Source organism: Strix aluco, chromosome 4 (assembly GCF_031877795.1).
Source record: "Strix aluco isolate bStrAlu1 chromosome 4, bStrAlu1.hap1, whole genome shotgun sequence".
NCBI lineage: Eukaryota > Metazoa > Chordata > Aves > Strigiformes > Strigidae > Strix > Strix aluco.
In genome coordinates, this window is record NC_133934.1 from 105,827,118 (window position 1) to 105,847,912 (window position 20,795).

General features: G+C 49.8%; 1 protein-coding gene across 1 annotated transcript; it reads left to right on the top strand.

Moving 5' to 3' along the window:
• Positions 1-3,574: 3,574 nt before the first annotated feature.
• DLST (dihydrolipoamide S-succinyltransferase) lies at positions 3,575-20,215 on the top strand. The gene is made up of 15 exons (XM_074824746.1): positions 3,575-3,695; positions 8,413-8,446; positions 9,783-9,831; positions 10,879-10,934; positions 11,277-11,351; positions 11,731-11,786; positions 12,485-12,596; positions 13,088-13,243; positions 13,532-13,617; positions 14,285-14,382; positions 16,247-16,377; positions 16,967-17,040; positions 17,905-17,988; positions 18,522-18,689; positions 19,190-20,215. Exons 1-15 carry the CDS (start codon positions 3,627-3,629, stop codon positions 19,322-19,324), a joined length of 1,383 nt encoding a protein of 460 aa, XP_074680847.1. The 5' UTR covers positions 3,575-3,626; the 3' UTR covers positions 19,325-20,215.
• The last annotated feature ends 580 nt before the right edge of the window (positions 20,216-20,795 follow it).

Below are 20,795 nucleotides of genomic sequence, written 5' to 3' on the forward strand. Positions count from 1 at the left end.
GTGGGGATGGGGATTACCGGGGAAGAGAAAAAACTACTGAGCCAGCAGCCCCGGGCTTAAAATTATCACGCTGACTCCAGGCAGGGATCCACCCCCTCTGCTCGTTAGCTGCTGGGACAGCTTTGCACAAGAAGGTGCAAAACCTCATATCCTGGACAATTACAGAGTAACTGTCCCTGGGGGGTGCTTCTTCCTCATCCACATTAATTAGAAGTAGCTTTGCATCCCTGAAGTAGGACAGTTTATGTCTTTTCCAGACACCTTTAAAGTGTCTGAGATTCTTGGGCTATAACCCAGAAACGTCTGATCATGTTCAACACCATCAGTCTCCTGTCTGCATGTCTGCTCCACGGCGAGTCCCCCAGGCTAGTGAGCAGTGTAGAAAATGGGTTTCTTCTCACTGCTTGTTAGCAGGTTGCCTTTCTTCAAACAGCCCTGTATTCCAGGCAGGTATCTGGGAGAGCTCTACCTTTTGCAGAGCTCTAGTCTTGACAAACCAAATATTTTCTGGGTTGTCTGAGACCACTTGTTGCTCTCCTGTGTTGTCTCCCCACACCTCCCGACCATTAGGGTTTCATTTTTCTAAGTCTGTCATGGGGGCATTAAAACTGCTCAGTTTATCCATGGCCAGCGCAAGGCCGGGGTGCCAGCAGCTCTCAGCATCACCCCTTGCCCTTGTGTAACAAGTTTCACCATCACCTGTGGCCACCCCTTAGCCTGCCAGCCACTTCCAACAAAGCCACGCAGAAAATGCAATGCAGTCATAGATTCCCTACACCCTTAAGCCGGTCCTTCTACTTCACTCAGTTTGTTACAGAAACACCTTCTTTTGGCACTTGCTCACAATTTCTCACTTTGTCTGTGTTCAACAGCAAGGTCAGGGAGCTGACCTGTCCCCTATGCTGAGGCTTCCCAGCCCCAGAAACCCGGGACAATACACCTATCGCAAGCAGATCGACTCAGCTGGCAGGAAGCCTTTCACTTGCCTAAGGCTACCAGCACCACCACCTCTCTGCCAAAGATTTGGAGGCTGGGAGAAGAGCCTGTGGTCCCAGGCCATGGCAGCCCACCGTGGGTGGCCTCGGCTCCCCCCGCAGCTTCCCCAGCACTGCAGGACCGAGAGGTGCTGCCCCAAGCAAACGGCTCCCGCTGATGCAGCCCCTTCCCCGCTGAGTTAGCAGATGCGTGCTTCAGTTCCTACTCTTACTACCAGCCTTCACCAGTACCACCTTCCAAAACACTAAAAAGCAGCCGAGGCTCCTCTTAGCTAAAGAAAAAGGCCGATGAACGAAATGAAGATGCTCAGAAGAGAAGGCAAGAGTGTCCTCTCCAGAACGGGAGCCATCCCACATGGGGCCCCAGGTGCTCCTCCGTGGGAGAGCTGTGCACAGAGCAGCCTGCCGCCCCTCCAGCACTGCAAACCCCTCCCGAGCCTCCCCCAGCCACCACATCCCTCTCTTCAGCGAGCAGTCCCCGACCCGAGCGGCTCGCACCTCTCCACCCCACTCACCTTGTCTCCAGGGGCGCCGGGAGCGCAGTGCCCCGAGGGCGGGCGGGCGGGCGGCCGGGGGCCGTGGGATGCCGCAGAGGCAGCGCCAGCGCGATCTCCCGCTGCGTTTAGGTCCTTTAAAGAGGGAGTGGGGAGGCCAGAGGCAGCCAACCGGCTGGAAACGACTTCTGAATATGCAGATGGACGTCCAGGAGGTCAGGTCCAGCGCTGTCGTCCAGCCACCTTCCCTGCCACTCAGCTGTCTCCCAGGCTTGTAGCCCCTAGGGTCGATGGGCAAGGGCTGGTGCTGAGCTGCTGACTGCCCAGGTGGGCAGAGGGCCAGGTGAGCAATTCCTCCCTAAGATTTGGCCTGGAAACCCCATCCAGGACGCAGGATAGTGAACTGTTGGTGAGATGATGCAAATACACCAGGCTAGAGGCAAGCAGTGCTGAAGGCAAGGAAGAAGCCAGCCCGGAGCTCCAGGTGCCACCCAACTCCCACGGAAAGCGCCCAGGCATTTCCAACATTCCCTGTCATGGGGATACAGAGGCATTTTGGCTTGCCTGGGGGTCTGTGGTGTAGGATGTCACCAGCAAATAGAGCAACACAGGAAAAGCAGCAAGACTGAGTCCCTTCCTTATCGCAGGGTGCTTTAGAGACACTGCTGCTGCCAGCAGAGCTGGCACAGCTCTCAGCTGAGCACACTCCAGCCCCAGGCCCAGGACAAACCCCTGGGGCACATGTGGTTGCGAAATGCTTTGTGCAGGAGCTGTGGGGTGGGTGGACAAAGCTTAGCCATGCGTGCCATGCCTGGGGCTTCATCTGCTTTGCCTCTACATGCTTACTGAACACGGTGATGTTTGGTGTATTCATGTGGTAGGCAGGAGGCTGTGGTTAAAAGCAGTTGACATCGGGTGGTCTTGTTCAAGGACATTAGCCCTCGAAAGACAGATCTTGGAGAAATCCCTGGCAGAGAGCTTTTCTGGCTCAGTTGCCTTATATTAAAGCAGTCAGCACATCCTCAGAGACTATCCCCTGTTGATTTCTGTTCAAACTCTTTTCTTTCAAAATGATCCCAAGGATGTTCACTGGGAATTTATATTAGGAGACTATTTTGAAGGTTGCAGTTTACCATTCATATATTATTAAGCAACAGCTAAATTAAGGACATGTGTACAACTTGGACTTGACTCCTTGAGAGATGCCTGGCTGCAAGACAGTCTTTTATGACTATCCCAAGCTAATTCTCAGATTCTGCAAATGGGTCATTTTGGCTTACAAGTTCCTTGGGTTTCCTTCCACCAGTGGTTTCCCACTGGGAAGCAGGCAGAAAACAGAAGCTAGCTGGTGGATTCTCAAGCGTTTCCAACATACAGACCACATCCGAGGAACTGGGCTTACTTGTGGACTCGTTTGCCTTGTTTGCCACAGTGAGATCACCTCCTTGCCCATTTCTAACCATGCAACATCCCACTGTCTGACGCTTGCGGCAGTATCATGGGCCTGACCCCATGATTTGTCAAGGTGAGCAGGAAGACCATTGGTACAGCTGTCCAGCAATCCAGTTGGTTCAATGAAGAGCACCATGAAACAGCACCCTTTGGTAATACAAAGGTCCATTTATGTACTGGGAATCAATCGCAGGTAACATAACTCATAGGTCACGTAACTCGTAATGTGAAAACTCCTGTCTCTGCTTGTGCCAGAGGCAGAACAGCAAGTGGACAGACAGGGCACAAAGGCAGTGACAAGCAGCACACAAGGTGTAACCCAACCACCTGCCTGCCACCTGCCCCAGCCCCGCGTGGGGCTGTGGAAGACACCCTGGGTGTGGCTCAACAGGAGGCTCTTGAGACACCACGGCCTGTCCCTGCCCCAGCCCTGCCCCGCAGCCCCTGCCCTAGGCTTGTCCCAACCCTGCAGCCCCGTCCCCACCCCTGTCCTCTCCCCACAGGCCTGTCCGTTCCCCACAGCCCCTGCCTTAGGCCCGGCTTAGCACCCCCGCCCTGGGTGGTACCGCCCCTCCGGTCCCGCTCCCCCACTCCCGGGGAGGTTGGTCCGGCCCTGCGCGCTTCCGGCTCGCGCCGGGCCTGCTTCCGGTGTCCGCCCTCCGCTCCTCCCGCCGCCGCCGCCGCGATGCTGCTGCTGTGGCGGTCCCGCTGCCTGGGCCGGGCGCTGGGCCGCTCGCTGCGCGCCCTCCGGCAGGTACTGCCCGCCGCGGGCACCGGCCGCGGGGAGGGAGGCGGGAGGAGTGGAGGGCGGCGGTTGGGCGGGCGAGGACGGCGGCTCCAAGGGCACCGGGACGCGTCCGCCCCCCCTTCCTGCCCGCCCGCCGCGAGGCACAGCCGCCCCGGGGCGGGGAGGGAAGGGAGGGGCGGTACGGGTGGCGGGGCTGCCCCCCCGGGAGGGCCAGGGTGAGCGCGGCGCTGCCCTTTCCCGCGCCCGGCGCCGCCGGTGCCTGTGCCGCTACCCCCTTACTGCCCCGCCCCGCGCCGGGCCCGTCGTCCCCTCGGGAAAGGCGGCGGCGGCGGCACCGGGCGGAGCTGACAGGCGGGAAAAGCTTCCGAAAACCGTCGGTCTCGGGCTCCGCCGCCTCAGGCTGTCGCTGGGCTGAAGCGTTTGGAGGGCCTCTCTGCTGGCAACCGCGGTTCGCTTCGCACCGCCCCCCTCCCCGGCCGGGGCCGGCCCGGTGCAGAAACGGCAAATAAACTGGTGTCTAGTTCTTGGTTGAATTCCTGTGCTCAGTTTCTAAAGCAGTCGTTCAACCGATGCAAACGGCAGTAACCAGTGCTGGCGGCAGCCTGGGCTTGTAGAGGCCAGCTGGCCAGAGCCGGCTACTTAAATCAACACCGGGGCCTCGCGTGGCCGGCTGGTTTCTGTCGTTTGCTGACGTCTGGCCGCATCTTCCGTTTAAACAGCAAACATGCATAGCTTTGTGCGCATACGGGTATATGCGTGCATATGCATACATATATATACGTATTTACAGGAGGAAAAACACCACTTCTCTTCCAGATGACTGGCTGAAGCCTTAGAGCATGAGAGTTGATTTCAGCCATCGTGTGAATGTAGGCGAGCAAGTGTTGACAGCTAATTGCAATATTGAATATTTAACTATGTCGTGCTTCCCCACAGAGCTGTTGTATGTTAGATGCTTGTCTTTGGGTGCAGCATATAGATTTGTGTTTGTAAGTATGTGTGTATATATAAAAAAACTGCACTATAAACAATTTATAACTAACTATATAGTTATATTTTGTTATACATATATGTAGATATAAATTAATTATAGTGCAGTTTAAGCTTTTTAAAGTGACATTTTAACATTTAAGCTTTGTCAGCTCTCAGTGGTGCTGTGTAATTATACAGAGCAGGGGGAAAAGCCAGATGGAGTAGTCAAACCTTTTACAAAAGTAGTCTGGAAATCGGGAGGTTACAGGAGGTTATAGGTGAGTACTAGGAAGGAGAGATAATTTTAGGTAACCTGTTAGATGTACTAGAAAAGTTGAGAAGTCAAGATGGTGGTAATAGATTTCCATTTGAGTAGGGATGTGGGAAGTAAGTTTTGATGAAGGGGATAATACAGGCTTTTATGGGAGATGGAAAGAAACACCAGAACTTGGCAAACCTTTGATGGGAGAAGTGAGAACAATAGACAAGTACAAAATTCAGAAGTGTAGGGTTGAATGGGAGAACACTGGAGTCAGCAAGAAACAACGAGGGTGGGGAAGAATTGGCTGATTTTGATGATCTTGTAAAGGAGAAAAAGGTCCTGGATTCATGTATCAAGTAGAAATCATGAATAGCTTGCATTTGAGCATGTAAGACTTGGGGGGGGGGGGGGGCAGCTGTTGAAGGATGACCTGAAAAAGTCCAGAGAAGAGCTAGTCTGAAAAGGGATGGTTTGATCAGGAGCTGTGTTCAGTGTTTTGAGAATCAAGTCCTATTTATCTGGGGAAGAGTTTGTAAAGAACTTTTTTTTCCCTGTTTGATCCTCCCCATGTGCTGGAAGAGTTCTCAGCCTGTTGTCTTAGTAACAGTATCCTTTACCACTCAGCATTTTATCTCCATCCCATCTTAGCATCTGCCCTGCCTTGCTCTATATAATTGTGTTAACATCAGTGAAAGACGTGCAGTGGGTTTTTTGTGTGTAGCAGTGGTTCACGCTCATTCTTGTTAAAGCAGCAGCTTCTCTGCTTTGAAGAAGCTGGGGCTGGAGAACCGATTACTGCTTTGTCTGTTGTCAGAGCTGCCCAGCACTGGGCTTCTGTTTTGCCTCTGTTGAAATTAGCTGTACCTTCCTCTTCAGTTAGAGTCCTTACCTGAACTGGTCCCCGTTCCCGCTGTTGGAGGAGAAATCTGTAGGTATACAGACTGTCGCTTTAGCTGATGTATTCCATAATTTATTTCAGAGTGTTATGACGTACTGGAAGGTGACGGCTCCTTGAAAGGTGCAGCCTGGGATGCTCTGTGCCAGGGTCATTTTGACATCATAACAGTTATAAAAACAATTCTGAGAAGTCATGTGAAACATAGGGGAAAAATTAATCGCTTGGTATGTGAGTCACTAGCTAATTAGACCAAGACTTATTTTTCCAAGTGAAGTCTGTCAGTTTAAAGTGGCCCAAAGTGCTAATGCCAGCTAGCAAAACCTAAATGTTTCCATTTTCACTGAAGAAGCTCTAAGATCGGGCAGAGAGCAGGTTTAGCAGGGTGATACCAGGAAGGAATCACAATGATTCATTCGGGGGAAAAGGGGAACAGGAAACAGCCCTGTCAGGCATCTCTGGGGGCTGCACGTGCCTCTCTGAGGTACTGTAGTGAAGAGATGGACACACAGCAGTTCTGCAGAACACAGGAGAGGAATCTCAGTATCTTATTAGCGGCTTCTTCCTCACATTAGAGCTCTTTCCCTCATTTCTTAACCTAAAGGACAGAAGGGTTGAGCGATACCAATTTTTTCCTTAATTTTGCAGCAGTTGTGAAACACAGACTTGGCACCTTTTGTGGAAGAGAGATTGCAGATGTGTTTTCTCACAATGATTTATTTTAGGACAGACCTTCTAAACTTTTTTTTTTAACCTTACAGTAAACTGGTCCTGAGCAAATAAAATTGGCTGTTTCTGCTTCAGTCTGAGGCTGTTCCTCTTTCTTAACGAGTTATTGTCTGGGATGCTAGGAATACCTTTAACCACCTTTTTTTATAAAGCACCCAGGAAAACATTAATGGGCAGAGGGGAGCTCAGGTCACTTGATACTGTATATTTGATTGATTTCATATTATCTGGGGCACTATGGAAAGAGGGAAGAATTTGATCAATGCGGAAACTAACATGTGCTGAGGATTGTGGTGGTTTAGATGCTTGACCAAGTGGAGTTAAGTTGAAGTTTGTCTTACTGATCCCAGTTTACAGCTGGCTCTACACTAACCAGATCTGAGTTAGCAGGGGGCCAGTGCTGCACCAAGATAAAGCGTTATAGCCTTCACGATGACTCTGCAGACTGTGCAAGGCTCCCTGCTTTCCTTTCCCCAGCCAGACCTGGGGCAGGGGCTCCAGCAGGCCCTGCTGGAAGCCGATCTTGCAGGACTGCTGGTCTGGGATGGTTGGTCCCTGCAGTGGGCTGGCAAAGGGTTGCTGCGTGGCACTGTGCTGGAGCTCCTGGGCACTGCCAGATGCACAGTGGCTTAGCAGCAAGGCAGCCTGGCTGTCTGCATCCTCAGCACAGCTAATCATAACCCTGTTGAACTGCCCGTCAGTCACTGAGTTGACCATGCGTTAGTATCGGAGAAGCCAAATCCATCAATAAGTTTGGATAATTAAACTGCCAAGGGGCTGATTCCAGACGTGTTAGCAGTTTTGACAATATGAAGTGTTCACTGAATATGTTTTTGTACCCTACAGCACTCAGTCCTGTAGACGGTGTGGCAAGCTTAAAGCATTTCTTTGATCCTTGATGTCTATGTTGTCTTATCACACACAGCTCCACAATTTTTATATTTAAGATCAGTTATATTCCATCCTGCTTGCCCTGGTGCAGCTGAAATCAGGGCTTATACGCAAACTTCCCTTCAGATGCTGAAGATGTGAATGAAATCTAATTTTTACCTCTTACCTTAGCTGCTGGATAAGGGTGCTTTGAGCTGTTGAGTAACTGCTGTTCCAAACCAGTCAACTGCATTTCAGTCATGGTTACTGTCATGTTTTCCCATAGCTTTTAAAGGGTTCTTAGGTTCTCCAGGTCTGCAGGTTTGATGCTAGAGAAATGTATAATAACAATAGGGAAAGCAACTGGAATATCTTGAAATGTCTTTTACTTTCGAGGAAAGTTATGCTGAGATAGGAGTTCCGTCAAAGATTACATGGGTATGAAGTGAAACGTCACCAGAAGGTGGAATTCCTGGCTCACTCAAGGCAGTAGAAATTTTGCCGTCAAGGTAAATTCTGGCCTTCTGCAGTTCAAAGGCTCCATAGCCTTAAAACAAACAAGCAAACAAACCCCAGATGCTGCATTCATGACTGTAGGAGTAAACATCATGGGATGTTTTTCATCGTATCCAGTAGCTGCCCTTGACCTTCTCATAACAAATTTTTAGTGAATGAATCTTTAGAAATCTGTTCCTTTTTAAAGAGGAAACTGTGCATGAGAAGGTCAAAATAGCTGGAGCCACAACTGAAAACTAAGTGCATCAGGTTTAGCATCACTCCACAGGAAAGCATCCTGGAAGGAGACAAAGCAAAGAAGGCTGTAGGTGCCCTCCCCACCTCCCTCCCTTGCACAATATGGGAAGGTGGCACGCCTGCAGTCTGGAGCATGGGAATGGTGGGTCCTGTCTCTGATCCAGGTCTCATGGGAAAACCAAAGTCCTTCTAGGGTGGGTCTGTCTTTTTGCAATACTGATAGTTCCTCTTCTCTCTGACAGGGAAACTGTACTCTGGCAAGATGCTCTCTGTCTGGTGAGTCTTACACTTTTATTTCATTTCAAGCTACCTAGACAGAACAGAGCTGATGACGGAAATTGGTAATAGGTTTGATTGGGGTTTATTTCTGTCAGTCATGTAATGAAGAAACAGTGGGTAAAATGAGCTGTGTTTCCATGTGAGCGCTTCCCTTGCCTAATGGACACGCTGCCCAATCCATTCCGCTCTGGTGAAGATTTCACAGCAGCAGCACAGTGTATTTCAAGCATTGCAGTGCTTGAAACACATGCTGTTGCAGAGCCTAGCTCTCTAACAAACTCCTTTGAAAATGATGGGTGAATGTTTTGACATATCAAATCTAGTATGCTTGTGAACTCCTCTTCAGTGCTTAAACTGGATTTTCCCAGATCTCTCTTTTTTCTAGCTGTGCTGTGTTTATATAGCATTACATCACTCACTTCTGCTTGCACTTTGAGAAACCAGTTAGATCTGCTTACCTTTTCTGGTTTCTAGAGTTCCAATATCAGCTCTTTAGTAGGGCATGGTGTCAAAATTGTATCGCTTTTTTTAAAAATCAAGTGGGGAGATGGTTCTTCCTTCTGGCATTGTGTAATTGAGATAATTATGTTCTCCAGTTGCCACGCTGGCTCTCTTTAAGATCAGTCTGGAAAACTGCCCAGTGCCCTGAAAGAGACAAAGGACAGGAGTTCAGTTCATAATAAAAATTGCAGTGTCAGGGCATGTGAGCAGTGTGTAAAGGGGACAGTAAGGTATGTGAAACTGAGAAGCTATGCAAGTACCTCCCTGCTGTGAGTTTTGGAAAAGAAATGTTCTTGGGACTGCAGGTGGACAGAGAAGAGGGATGATGGTGGCTTGCTACTCTGTCCTACACCCTGTTTTCATTCTTTTTTTCTCCCTACCTGTCCATGCGACTGAGGCTTCCTGGTGGTGCCTCTTAGGGGACTGATGCCTTGCTCCTATTAGAAACCTCTTTGTATTGGTGAGGATAACTCGGCAGCAGCTGTGATTTTAGCAGTCCTGGAGGTGTCCCTCATAGCTGTTTCCTGGTTTTGTTCTGACTGGGGTAGCTGCTGCTTTGTTTGCCCCATTTCAAAGTTATCCTTATTAGCTTTGAGGTCAAGATATAACTGTTTTTGCCATGTCTGTAAATCTAGATGAAGACAAGACCACTACTCTTAGCAAGCTAGGCGCAGATTTGATGGTGCTGAGGTGCCTCTATATGGCTATGTTCCCCACTTAGTCCCAAGCTTCTTTCAGGGTGCATAGGGGTGTTATCGGCACTCTTTTGCCTGACAGGGACACTTGAGGGCTGGACAACGTTCCTGTGGGGTAACACCATTCTCATTCACAGGTGTGGCTGGGAGCCAGGGATTGGCTTACACCAACAGCAGGAAGCTTGTGTAAGTATCCCCAGGAAAGCTGTGATGTGGAGAGGCTGGGGCTGCTCTAGCTCTGATAAGATTTGTGGGCTGGGAGGAAGAATATGGTTGGCTGTCATAAAATCCCTGTGCACATCGTAGGAGCGTGGATCTAGCCCTAACAAAATCTAGGTTTTGCAGGTCAGGAACTGTGGCATGCTTAAAGAAAACAAGCTTCATTTGGAATCAGATACCGAGGCAGGGAAAGGACAGGAATGAGGAGACTGGTGACAAGTGCATCTCTACCCTTTGAGTATCTGACTAGAAGTCTTGTTTGCTCTATGGCGGCCTCTTGCTAGGATTTTTGTCAGAAGTGGGGTGGTTCAGGGAGCTGTTGTTCATGTGGCAAGGTTTGCATTGCTTGAGGTGGTCTTGTAAAAATGTATTTGGGGAAATAACCTTAATAGCGTACCCATAAAAGCCTGAAATGCTGGTCTGTTTGCACCAAGTAGCCTGTGTTAGAGGAAATACTAAAGCACGTTTGCTTCAGGTTTCCAAATGTGGTGTCAGTAGGTGTAAAAAACATCCTTTGGAACGCTTGGGATTGCCAGCTCCCTGTGAAGGGACATGGTGGAAATAGCTGTCTCTTGGATGTGTTGCCATAGGCAATTTATGGTGCTTTCTCTTTTTGGAGCAATCTAGCAACTTCTGTAGAGATGTCAGTCCTGATGTGGAGGTAAAAAATGGTTACTGCTCTAGTCTTGGGCATAGGGTGGGCTGGCTAGGTCAGCCTTTTATCAGTATTTAAACCACAGGTGTTCTGTTGGGCTGTCTCCTTAAATTAAAATTCCGTAAATGTCCGTTCTCACTGAGTTTCTGAGAGCACTAGTGATGGTAAGCTGTAATGTTTTCTTTCTTAGTGGGGATTGTTGCAGCTTGAGCTGCAGGAGTCCCTTGGAACAAATACATTAGAACAGCTGAGCAGCCTTTCAGATCAGTTAAGCAAATGTAAATTCTGTACTTGAGCTTGGTGCTGGCAGCGTGCAGAGGAATGTACTTCTGTGTTCATATCTTTCTCTCTTTCTGCAGAGTAAATAGCTCCAGTGTCTTCACTGTCCGTTACTTCAGAACCACTGCAGTACATAGTAAGTAAAAAGACAAGAGTCAGCGGGATGGCTCTTGTGCTACTTGTTGCTGTCCTGACAACAGCTGAAGCTACCTCTTCATCCTTAGTCTAGGCCCACTGCTGTCCCGCCTTGATGGATGGTGAGGGTTTATGTTCCGAGGCCCTAAAGATTTTGTCTGGCATTCCTGTCACAGTGTGGCTTTCGGTCAGATGGGAATTTCTCTTGTATTGAAGCAAGGAGAAGGCCAGTGTTTGATGTCTGTTGTCCTATCCGCTCTAGTAGAGTCCTGCTGACAAGAATGAAGCAATACCATAAATTTTGAGCTCTGAATGTCTTCATGTCTGTCTGTCTCTCTCACAGGGGATGACGTGGTTACAGTGAACACCCCGGCCTTTGCAGAGTCAGTCACAGAAGGAGATGTCAGGTGGGAGAAAGGTGAGCAGTTGCCTCTTCCCTGAAACTCTGCACTGGACAGCTCAGGGATGGATTGTAGTTCACTGACTGACAGTCTGCTCTGTGCCTTTCAATCTGTGACAAATGAGACAGTTAATTGCAGTTCTCCTAAGGAGTTAAAATTGCAGTTACTGCCTCAGCACCTCTCTGTCATGGGTGATGCTGGATGAAGGATGATGTCTAAACTGGAATCAGACTTTGACTGTGCAGTAGACTGATTGTTTGAGCTAGACTTTTCCTTAGAAGTTGTGGAGAACTGGGGTGAGAAAATTCTGGGTTGGTGGGGAAGACTGCTGTGGGTTAAGAGGGGAGGCTGGAGCACACCTCCCTCCTCACAGTGGTGTTCATATCTATCATTCAGCTGTTGGAGACACAGTGGCAGAAGATGAAGTGGTGTGTGAGATTGAAACAGACAAGGTAGGAGTTTTCTGGACCAAAACTTTTTCTAGTTCTGTAGCAGATGCCCTGTATGGCTCCTCTCCTGCTAAGAGCTCCTAGAGCCTGCAGGCCCTGCCCGTGTTTCCTGCTCCCTTCATGGAGAAAAGCTTTTCTCATATAGTATGGAATCTGGCTGTGCCTTAAGTGAGAATTCTTTGATAACTCTTCCTTCCTCATACATTTGATTAAGCATCAGGGGTGCTGATGTTTGTTGGAGCTGCAATTCCACTCCTTCAAATCTCAGTGCCCTAAGCTGTTTGTGTTTAAACAGAGGAGAAATCTGCAGAGCCATAGGATGTCTTCAGATTGTTTTAAATTTAGCCTTTAAGTTTACTCACTCCTTAAAGGACTCTTAAGCTTTGAAGTTCTTGCTAAAACTCCCTGCCAAGTTCTGCTTCTGGTGTTGCTGTCAGAAGGATGGTGGCAGCCAGTTAATTCTTGATTGTACCCTGGAGCAGGAAGATCAGGCTATATGTTATACTGCTAGCATCTCCTAAAACTTCTCACTATTGGCACAAAATCCTGGTGGAGGGTGTGAAAACCGGTGCAAATGATGCGAGATGGAGCTGCTGCCTGTGCCAAATTACAATGTCTATCTGCGCATATTGGCATCTTCTCTTGGGCACTTGTTCTCCATCCAGTGTTTGGGGGAATTTCACTGATTTTCCTTTTTGCAGACATCAGTGCAAGTTCCAGCCCCAGCAGCTGGTGTGATTGAAGCCCTTCTGGTACCTGATGGTGGCAAAGTGGAAGGGGGGACACCTCTGTTCAAACTCAGGAAAACTGGAGGTAAGTCAGACATGTATAACTTGCACAGGCCTTCCTGTTTCCACTGTTGTTTTCCTGAAGGCAGAGGGATCCTGAGAGAGGTTAACTGTTTCCTCCATCTGCCTCTGTAGCTGGAAGAAAATACTCCAATCTTGTCCATTAGAAAAGCATAATTTTAGTCCTCCTGAGGGGAGAACTTTGCTTTTGCTCCCTCTGGAGGAGACTGCAGCTCTAAGCTAAAATTAGTTGAGAATTCCGCTGATATATAACTCCCTTCTCTGCCCACTTCTCTTTTAGCATCCAGTCTTCTGCACAGGGAGATCTAGGGTGTCAGTGAATAAAACACTTTCACCATGGGATTCTCTTGTGGTGGCTCCTATGAGTTCAGTAGCGCTGAGAACATAAAGGCACTCTGCCAGATGGTTAACTTTTATCAAGTTGATTGGACTCAGGAGATCCCTGACAGTGGAAGCTGTCAGTTGCCCTTACCATGGTTATTCTTTGTCTTTCAGCTGCTCCTGCCAAGGCCAAACCAGCAGCAGCCCCTCCTCCTCCTGCAGCCCCTGAACCGGTAGCTGCGGCTGCTCCTCCCCCTGCTGCAGCACCAATTCCCACTACAATGCCACCGGTGCCATCTGTGTCAGCTCAGCCTATCGACAGCAAACCAGGTGAGGCAACAGCTGTTTTCTCCTGTTTTCAAGCCTCTCCTCCTTGGGGAGAGTGTGTAAGGTTAAAGACAGCAAACAGTCTGGCATTTATGGTGAAGGCCTCCCCGCATCATTGCCCTGCATGCTCCAGACTGGAGAGCTCAGCTATGCCTGGAACCTGCCCAGCCTGATTCAAGGCTGCTTCTATGCTGTGTTGCTTGGGCAAGGAGCTCAAACGGGCGTTTTACCTCGGGGCATTGCGATCAAGCCCTGGCTTCCCTTTTTGACTGATGTGTTCTTTACCCTCAGTGTCTGCAGTGAAGCCGGCTGCAGCCCCAGCAGCAGCCCCTCCTGGGGAGGCAGTGCCCAGCAAAGGTGCCAGATCAGAGCATAGGGTAAGCTGTGGGAATAGGGGCCTTGCCAGCACTTCCATTGCTGGGTGACAATCTGTTCTGGCGTAAGCCTTGAGCCTTCCGGATGTGTCCGTATCTACCGGTTCACATCCAGCTTAGTGGGGCTGTGAGAGATGGGGAAATTCTCTACATGACAGCACCACTTAGGGGTGGAAGAAGAGCCAGGTCCGATCTGACACAGGTCTTTTCTAGGCAAAAATCTTGTCTTGAGCTCTGCTGACTGATATGCTTGGTCTGTCCACAAGTCCTCAGCAAAGGGCTGAGGCTGCTGCAGCTGCCTTGTGCATTCTTAAGAGAATATGATTAAGCAGCTGCTCTCTTAGCAGTCTTGCTCTTCTCACATTAGACTCATGCTGAAAACCTACACGTGCTTGGATGTCCTGAGGAGCACACAGGTCAGAAGTAGTTATATTGTGATGTGTTTCAGCACTGCTTTTCAAGTGAACTGTGTGTTGAGCTGGGCAGCTCCGTAGTGAAATCAACTCCTCAGCCTGTCATGCTCCTCAGGGAGACCTGGAGTGGAAACCTTGGCCCTAGCCATCTATTACTAGTCAACCAGATGGCAAGAAGAGGGGCCTTATGAGTTTTGTGCATTTTGCCCCTTGGATGAGCTTGAGGCAGCTTCTGCTTATATCTTTTTAATTTTCAGGTGAAGATGAATAGGATGCGTCAGCGTATTGCTCAGCGGCTGAAAGAGGCTCAGAATACTTGTGCCATGCTGACCACTTTCAACGAGATCGATATGAGGTGAGGAGCAGACCTTTTCCCTTTACAAGTAGAAATAGATGCAGGCAGTCACTTCTAAATAGCGGTCAAGACCTTGCTGATTCTCTCTGGAGAGATTGGCAACATGTCTTTTGGGACCTCTTTCTTAGGTGTGTACTACAGACTGCGCAGCTTCATCAGGGCCATGTTGGTGTTGCAGTGTGAGGACTGCATAGCTTCCTAATTTCCTGTCATTCCTCAAGAGTCATCTGCCTCTTGTAAAAGGGGCAGTCTGGTTCCTCATCTGTGTGGTTCTTGGTTGAGGACTGGTAGATGTTAAGCAGAAGACCAAGAGTGACTAGTATTGCTTGTATAGCGGCTATTAGAAGACAGCAAGATGTAGCATCTGCTTTCCACCACCCCACCAGGTTACTCTGCTTTTGGAGGTGGGCATATTTAGCTTCCAATGAGGTGGTTCCCCAGGGCTCATCAGCCTTTCAGGTGAGCATTATGTAGGTCTAAGGCCTTTGCTGTCAGAATGGTGCAGCTTTCCAGAGATGGACTAGCATACTTCCCCATCCCCTCCAGGCAGGTGAGGGTCTCCTGACTCGAGTGCTTGCACGGACTGAATGCACTAATGGCTTTGGAGGGTGGGCAGCTTATGTTACAGTGCATTAAGGGGAAATTGTGCCCAAATCAAATTGCCTTGTGAAATCCTATTCTGCTCCTTAAGACAAAACATGTAAATATTTGGGTCTCAGAACAATAAGGTTGGCAAAATAGTCTTGATTAGAGGGGAAGTGCTGCAGCTTTATCTCCTCTCAGAGGCTCACTGAGGTGTCGCTTTACGCTGGCCTGGGGCTCTCATTGCATGTGGTAATCTGGTTTGGATTGATTGCTATGAGGTTGACTGGTGAGGACCTGTGCTGGGGCCTCCTGCTTCCCACGGGGGGGTCAGTGTCTGAAAGGAGGAAGCTATAATGAGCCAGTTTCATAGCAAACCTCGTCCTCATTGCTGCAGTCCTTGTGTCTTGGGAGGCACTAATGTCTTTGGGCAGTAATCCTAGCCCTAAACAAGGTTAGGCACAGGAAAACAAACACTCTAAACCATGGAGACCCCTGCCCCTTGCTGAAACTGTCTTTTCAAAGACTCGAGGTCTCTGGAGGGGGGAAGGATGGAGCGTGTAATTCCACAGCATCTGGTATTAGCCTGGAATAGGCAGAGCTTGTAGCTGCAGCTTGGTTGACTTTTTGTAAATGGCCTCAGTTCTGATAGAAGGAGTGGGGAAACATGATTAGTCTGGCTGAGCACTGTGGGTGGGCTGGCACCCACTACCATAGCATCTGGGAAGATTTCTTTCATATTCATACAACTCCCAAAGCTGGAGAGTTGGGTACGGCAGCATTGTTGTTCTGACTGGCACTGGACTTGCACAATGATTGAAATCTTTTCTGTTGGTCGCTGCTTGCATCTTTTCTGCTCTTGGCATTTCATATTTTGTCACCCTTGCAGGGCTGTTGGCCCAACCACACCAGCAGTTGCTGGCTGTGGTGCTGTACTGGTATCAGCACTGGTGTCTCCAGAGAATTGGTGGCAACATCAGGTATAAGCAGGAAATATGCCATGCCCCATCTTGCTTTTGTGCCTGGCAATGTGGGCCATGCAGGTTAATCCTGTCCTGCTGAGTTTGTGGTCCAGGACCAGTTCCTGTTAGATCCTTTGTCAGGGGCCTTAGAGCCACCTTCAGCCCACTTCACCTGTGACATTTGAAGCATTTTTCAGTAGACCGGGGGTTTGCTGGTTGGTGGTGCAGGTTTGTAGTCCTTGGGGCTTGCTCTGAGATCTATTACAGAGCAAGTGTTTTCTTGGACTCCCTGATGACCAGCGTTATCATGTGTTTTGCAGTAACATCCAGGAGATGAGAGCTCTACACAAGGATCCCTTCCTGAAAAAGCACAACCTGAAGCTAGGTTTCATGTCAGCTTTTGTGAAAGCTGCAGCTTTTGCTCTGCAGGACCAGCCCGTTGTGAATGCAGGTGAGTGGTGACCCTTGCTGCTGAGTTGCATGTCTGACCGGTGAACATGGCAGAGTGGGGGAAAGCAGGTGGCCAAGTCCATGGCAGGTGGCTAATAGCTTGGACAAGCAAGTCAAATACACAGGAAAAGGGGGGACAGTCCTACATGCTGCAGCTGATTTTGCTAATGCCACTATGTAGGTGGAGGACAGCTTGCCAAGAGGGGTCCTACTAGGAAGGGGTCACCAGGACCAGCTGTGTACACACACCAGCTGTGTGTACGCAACTCGCAGAGGGCAGAGCCTGCTGGCTGGTGTCGAGGTACCTGCTGTAGGTGCAGTGCAGTTCCTGGGGGGTGTCAGAGGTGCTTGCTCAAACCCAGAAGAGGAGAAGAACCAAGGGGATGTCAGGGGGAATGACCTATCTGGACTGTGTTTCCTTTCTGTCTGTCCTGATGCTTCTCCCACAGGTGCAGTGAGGAATCATTCTTCTCTGGAGTTATGTTTAAGCTAGAGATGAGCAAGTTGTTACAATTTTGTGGCTACTTCTGACCTGTTGAGCCCTTGATCTTGGGTACTGCATGTGTAACACAACTTTTTTCTCCTTCTAGTGATTGATGACACGACCAAAGAGATTGTGTACAGGGACTACGTGGACATTAGTGTCGCTGTAGCAACTCCCCGGGTAGGTACCTTGCATGCTTTGGCCATGCTTCCTGCAGCCTCGGGATGGTCATTTACTTTGAGCCAACTCAGCTTTGAGCTCCACTGCAGCAGAAACTTACTGATGAGACTGACTTTCTAAATGAGACATCTGATACATTGTGGACTGCTGAGATGGATGGTTTTGGGAGAAGATGGAGGACCAAGAATATTCTGGTCCTGTACTAGGAGATGTAGTAGCAAAGTCAATATAGATCTGAATGGTTAATGAGTAGAGCCAAGTTAGGGAAACTGTTTTTTTCATGGACCCATGAGGATATTGCATAGACAGTAAAAGCTTTGCATGTCCTCTCCTTTGGCTAACCTTGCTGTGCTGTTCCACCATTTCTGTAAATGTCATTGCTGCTTCAGAGAGATCTTCCTGTCCAGGGAGGGTATGAAATGGAGATACAGATGTTGAATTAGTTGGTTCTGTTGTGAGGCAGAGGTTTGGCCAGGACTGAAGTTTTCACACTCCCCTAAAGTCGAGGGGAGGTCCAACATAAAGGGACTCCGCTCTTCTCGTGGAGAAAGAGGTGGCAGCTGAACTCTGCCCAGTGCTTCACCTGCTTTTATGGACATGGAGCTGGGTCCAGAGAGACCTGGTTGATTTTATAAGATGGGCTTACAAAGGCAAAGATGATGTCTCATTGACGGCATCAGCCCTTGGTGCGTGTCATGCCAGGTTTCCCGGCAGGCCGCCAGGGTGTGAGGCAGCTCTGCCAACCACCTGCTGTGCGCTGAGGAGGAGGCAGGAACTCTGCTGGGCTGAAGCCAGACTCCTGCCCACAGTTATCTGTGTTTCACTGTGGTGAATTTGCTGATCATGCACTTTGCTTCTTACTAGGGTCTTGTGGTCCCTGTCGTTAGGAATGTTGAAAACATGAACTACGCTGACATAGAGCGTGTTATCTCTGAGTTGGGGGAGAAGGTAAGGAAGGTTGGAGTTTTTTCTGAAAAGCATTGGGACGAATTGGGGGTGCTGGACAGGCATGAATTGATTCAGTCCCTCTGTGTCATCATCTCTGGCCTCTAACACACTGGGTTGTGCTGTGGGGAGTGATCAGCTACATCTGTAGCTGTGCCCGTGCCTTACAGGACATGCCTGTCTACTTGTTACCCTTCCAGAAGACCGTAAACTATGCATTAGTGACGTGGTGTATCTTCACCTTTGCCTTTAGAGGCCAAGGCTGAACTGCCCTGGGGTAGAAGTCCCTGTGTCTGTCCCCTGCAAAAGCAGGAGTTGGAAGTGAAGGCAAGAGAATCCTTCCCCAAAGCCAGTAAATGTTAAGATCTAAAGACAGCAAGCATTTTCAAGTAATTTGTGCTGGTTTTCAGCTGAACAGATCAGTAAGTGAAGCTCTTGCCATCAGCAGTTATTCCTGGAGAGAGTGAATGTCCGAACTCTTGTCCTTTGCCTTCTGTGATCTGTGTGGCTTTCTAAGACCTTACTCTTCTTTCTAGGCACGGAAGAATGAACTGGCCATTGAAGACATGGATGGTGGCACTTTCACAATCAGCAACGGAGGGGTTTTTGGGTCACTCTTTGGGACACCTATCATTAACCCGCCCCAGTCTGCCATCTTGGGCATGCATGCCATCGTCAACAGGCCTGTGGCTGTGGGAGGCAAGGTAGGTGGAGCTGCACAGGAGGTTTCGGTCAACAGAGGGGAGGGCTCAGTGGGATGGGGACCATAGCCCATATGCTTTTTCTAGCAGGTTGGTGTCAACTTCTGAAAGGCTTTAATGTGAAAGAGGAGCAGAGACTAATGGGTATAGGGCTGGCACTGGTACTTGCCTGAGGCGTGCAGGGGGCTTTGTCCTATTCATGAGGGGTAGAACTGGATAATCTGCTTAGGTGTGGGGAGGAGGAGGAGGAGGCTGTAGCCTTTGTAGTAGAGAACAGCTCCAGAAAGGGACGCACTCTTGTGTGGTGAGGACCCAGCCCAGGTAGTGATCAGTGCCTGGGTGAGTGAGGGGGTAGGTAATCCTGCCAGGCAGAACACATCCAGGAGGGCCTGAGGCCTGGATTCAGGATAGGAAGAAGCCAGGTCTTCCCCAAATTCACAGGAGGGCATCATGCAGGCAGTAGTGCTGAGCTCACTAATGCCTATCTTATTCCTCCCCTTCAGATCGAGGTGCGGCCCATGATGTATGTGGCTCTGACGTACGATCACCGGCTGATTGATGGCAGAGAGGCAGTGACTTTCCTGCGCAAGATCAAGGCAGCGGTGGAGGATCCCCGCGTGCTGCTGCTCGACCTGTAGAGCAGCCACACCCCCACACAACCCACCCAGGGCAGGGCCGCAGCACCAGCAGGGGCAATGCAGGGCATTCAGGAACTGGCAGGGGTCATTCCAGTCTCCCTCCCTCCGCTGTGATTGGAGCTGTCCCAGAGGGAATTGTGGGGATAGCTCCTACCTCCTTTCCTATTCTGTTTAACGAAGGTTCAATTTCTCACGAGGATTGCTACGTAGTGGGCCAACCACTGAATGGCGCTGCCTTTCCAGAGCCATCTGTATGGCATCCTCTCCCTCACAGCACCAAACTCTCACCTCTAGCTTGTCCTATACCACTGGAAACTGCTTGCTGCTGCTGTGCTAGGGTCCCCTTCCCTGCCGCTCCAAGGCGGGTTCAGCTTTATTTCCTAGCACTGAGGTTCCTGAGAGGGAGAGGAAAGGAAAGGCTACTGTTCTGTCCCTGTTCTGCTTGAAAATATTTCACACTCATCTGCCTTGCAAGGGCAGTCTGGGGACCCCAGGCCGCTTGCAGCAGAGGTTTTGATCAGAGCAGGGCTCGAGGTAGGTGTCTTGCCTCTGGCAGTGCCCTAGTTACACTCCCTCCACAGACAGGATCGCAGCGGTGGCAGTTCCCCAGCTTTCCCTTGGAGATTGTTTGTCTCTCTCCAGCCTGGTCACTGTGGTGTGAATGTTCATGTCTGGGTGGGCAGAGCCCATGACCTCTGCGGAGGTAGCACTGTTCCTCGGGGGACAACCCTTTCACCGTTACATGCCCAACACGGGGGCAAGAACCAGCCCCCAGCGGCTGTCCTTGAATCACAGCTCACTGACGGTGGGTCCGACTGCTGGCTTCCTGCGTGCGGGGCTTGGCCTGCTACCAGCAGGGAGACAGCTGGGGAGGGCCAGGCCTTTAATGTATATCCCAGCCCAAGGCTGCTGGTTTTGGGGGGAGGGGGGCAGTCCTTAATCTGATAGCGCACACATGTACTGGGGAGTGAGGGGGTTGCTAGTGCCTGCAGAGTCTATTACTCTTACCCTCTACACAGAACTTGTAACTAAAATATTTAACACAGCGGATTTTAAATGAAATAAAACTGGGCAACGACTGCGAGGTGGGGTGTGTTTGAGGGGGTGGGCAGCAGCTCCTGGGCAAGGACTTGGGCATCAGCAGCATGTAGCGTAAGAAGTCTGTTACCTAGTGGTGAGAGAAAGGGAGCTGGGCATATCACTGGTAGTAAATTGAGGCTTCTCTGGTTGTGTCCTCAAACCCTCTTTGGCACAGAACTGGCTCTTCCCAGCAAACATGATGTTTTCAGGGCTGGATATCATCCTTTTCTTGGTCTAGCAACAGAACTGTTACAGATGTTGAGGAAATCTCAGTGTTTGCTGAATGCCGTGATGGCCAAGAGGGAGACCTGGGACAGGCTTATGAAGTACAAGTGTGGAGCCAGGTTGTTTTTTCCCTGCTGCAACAGGGGAGAGTTGCAAATGATGCAAG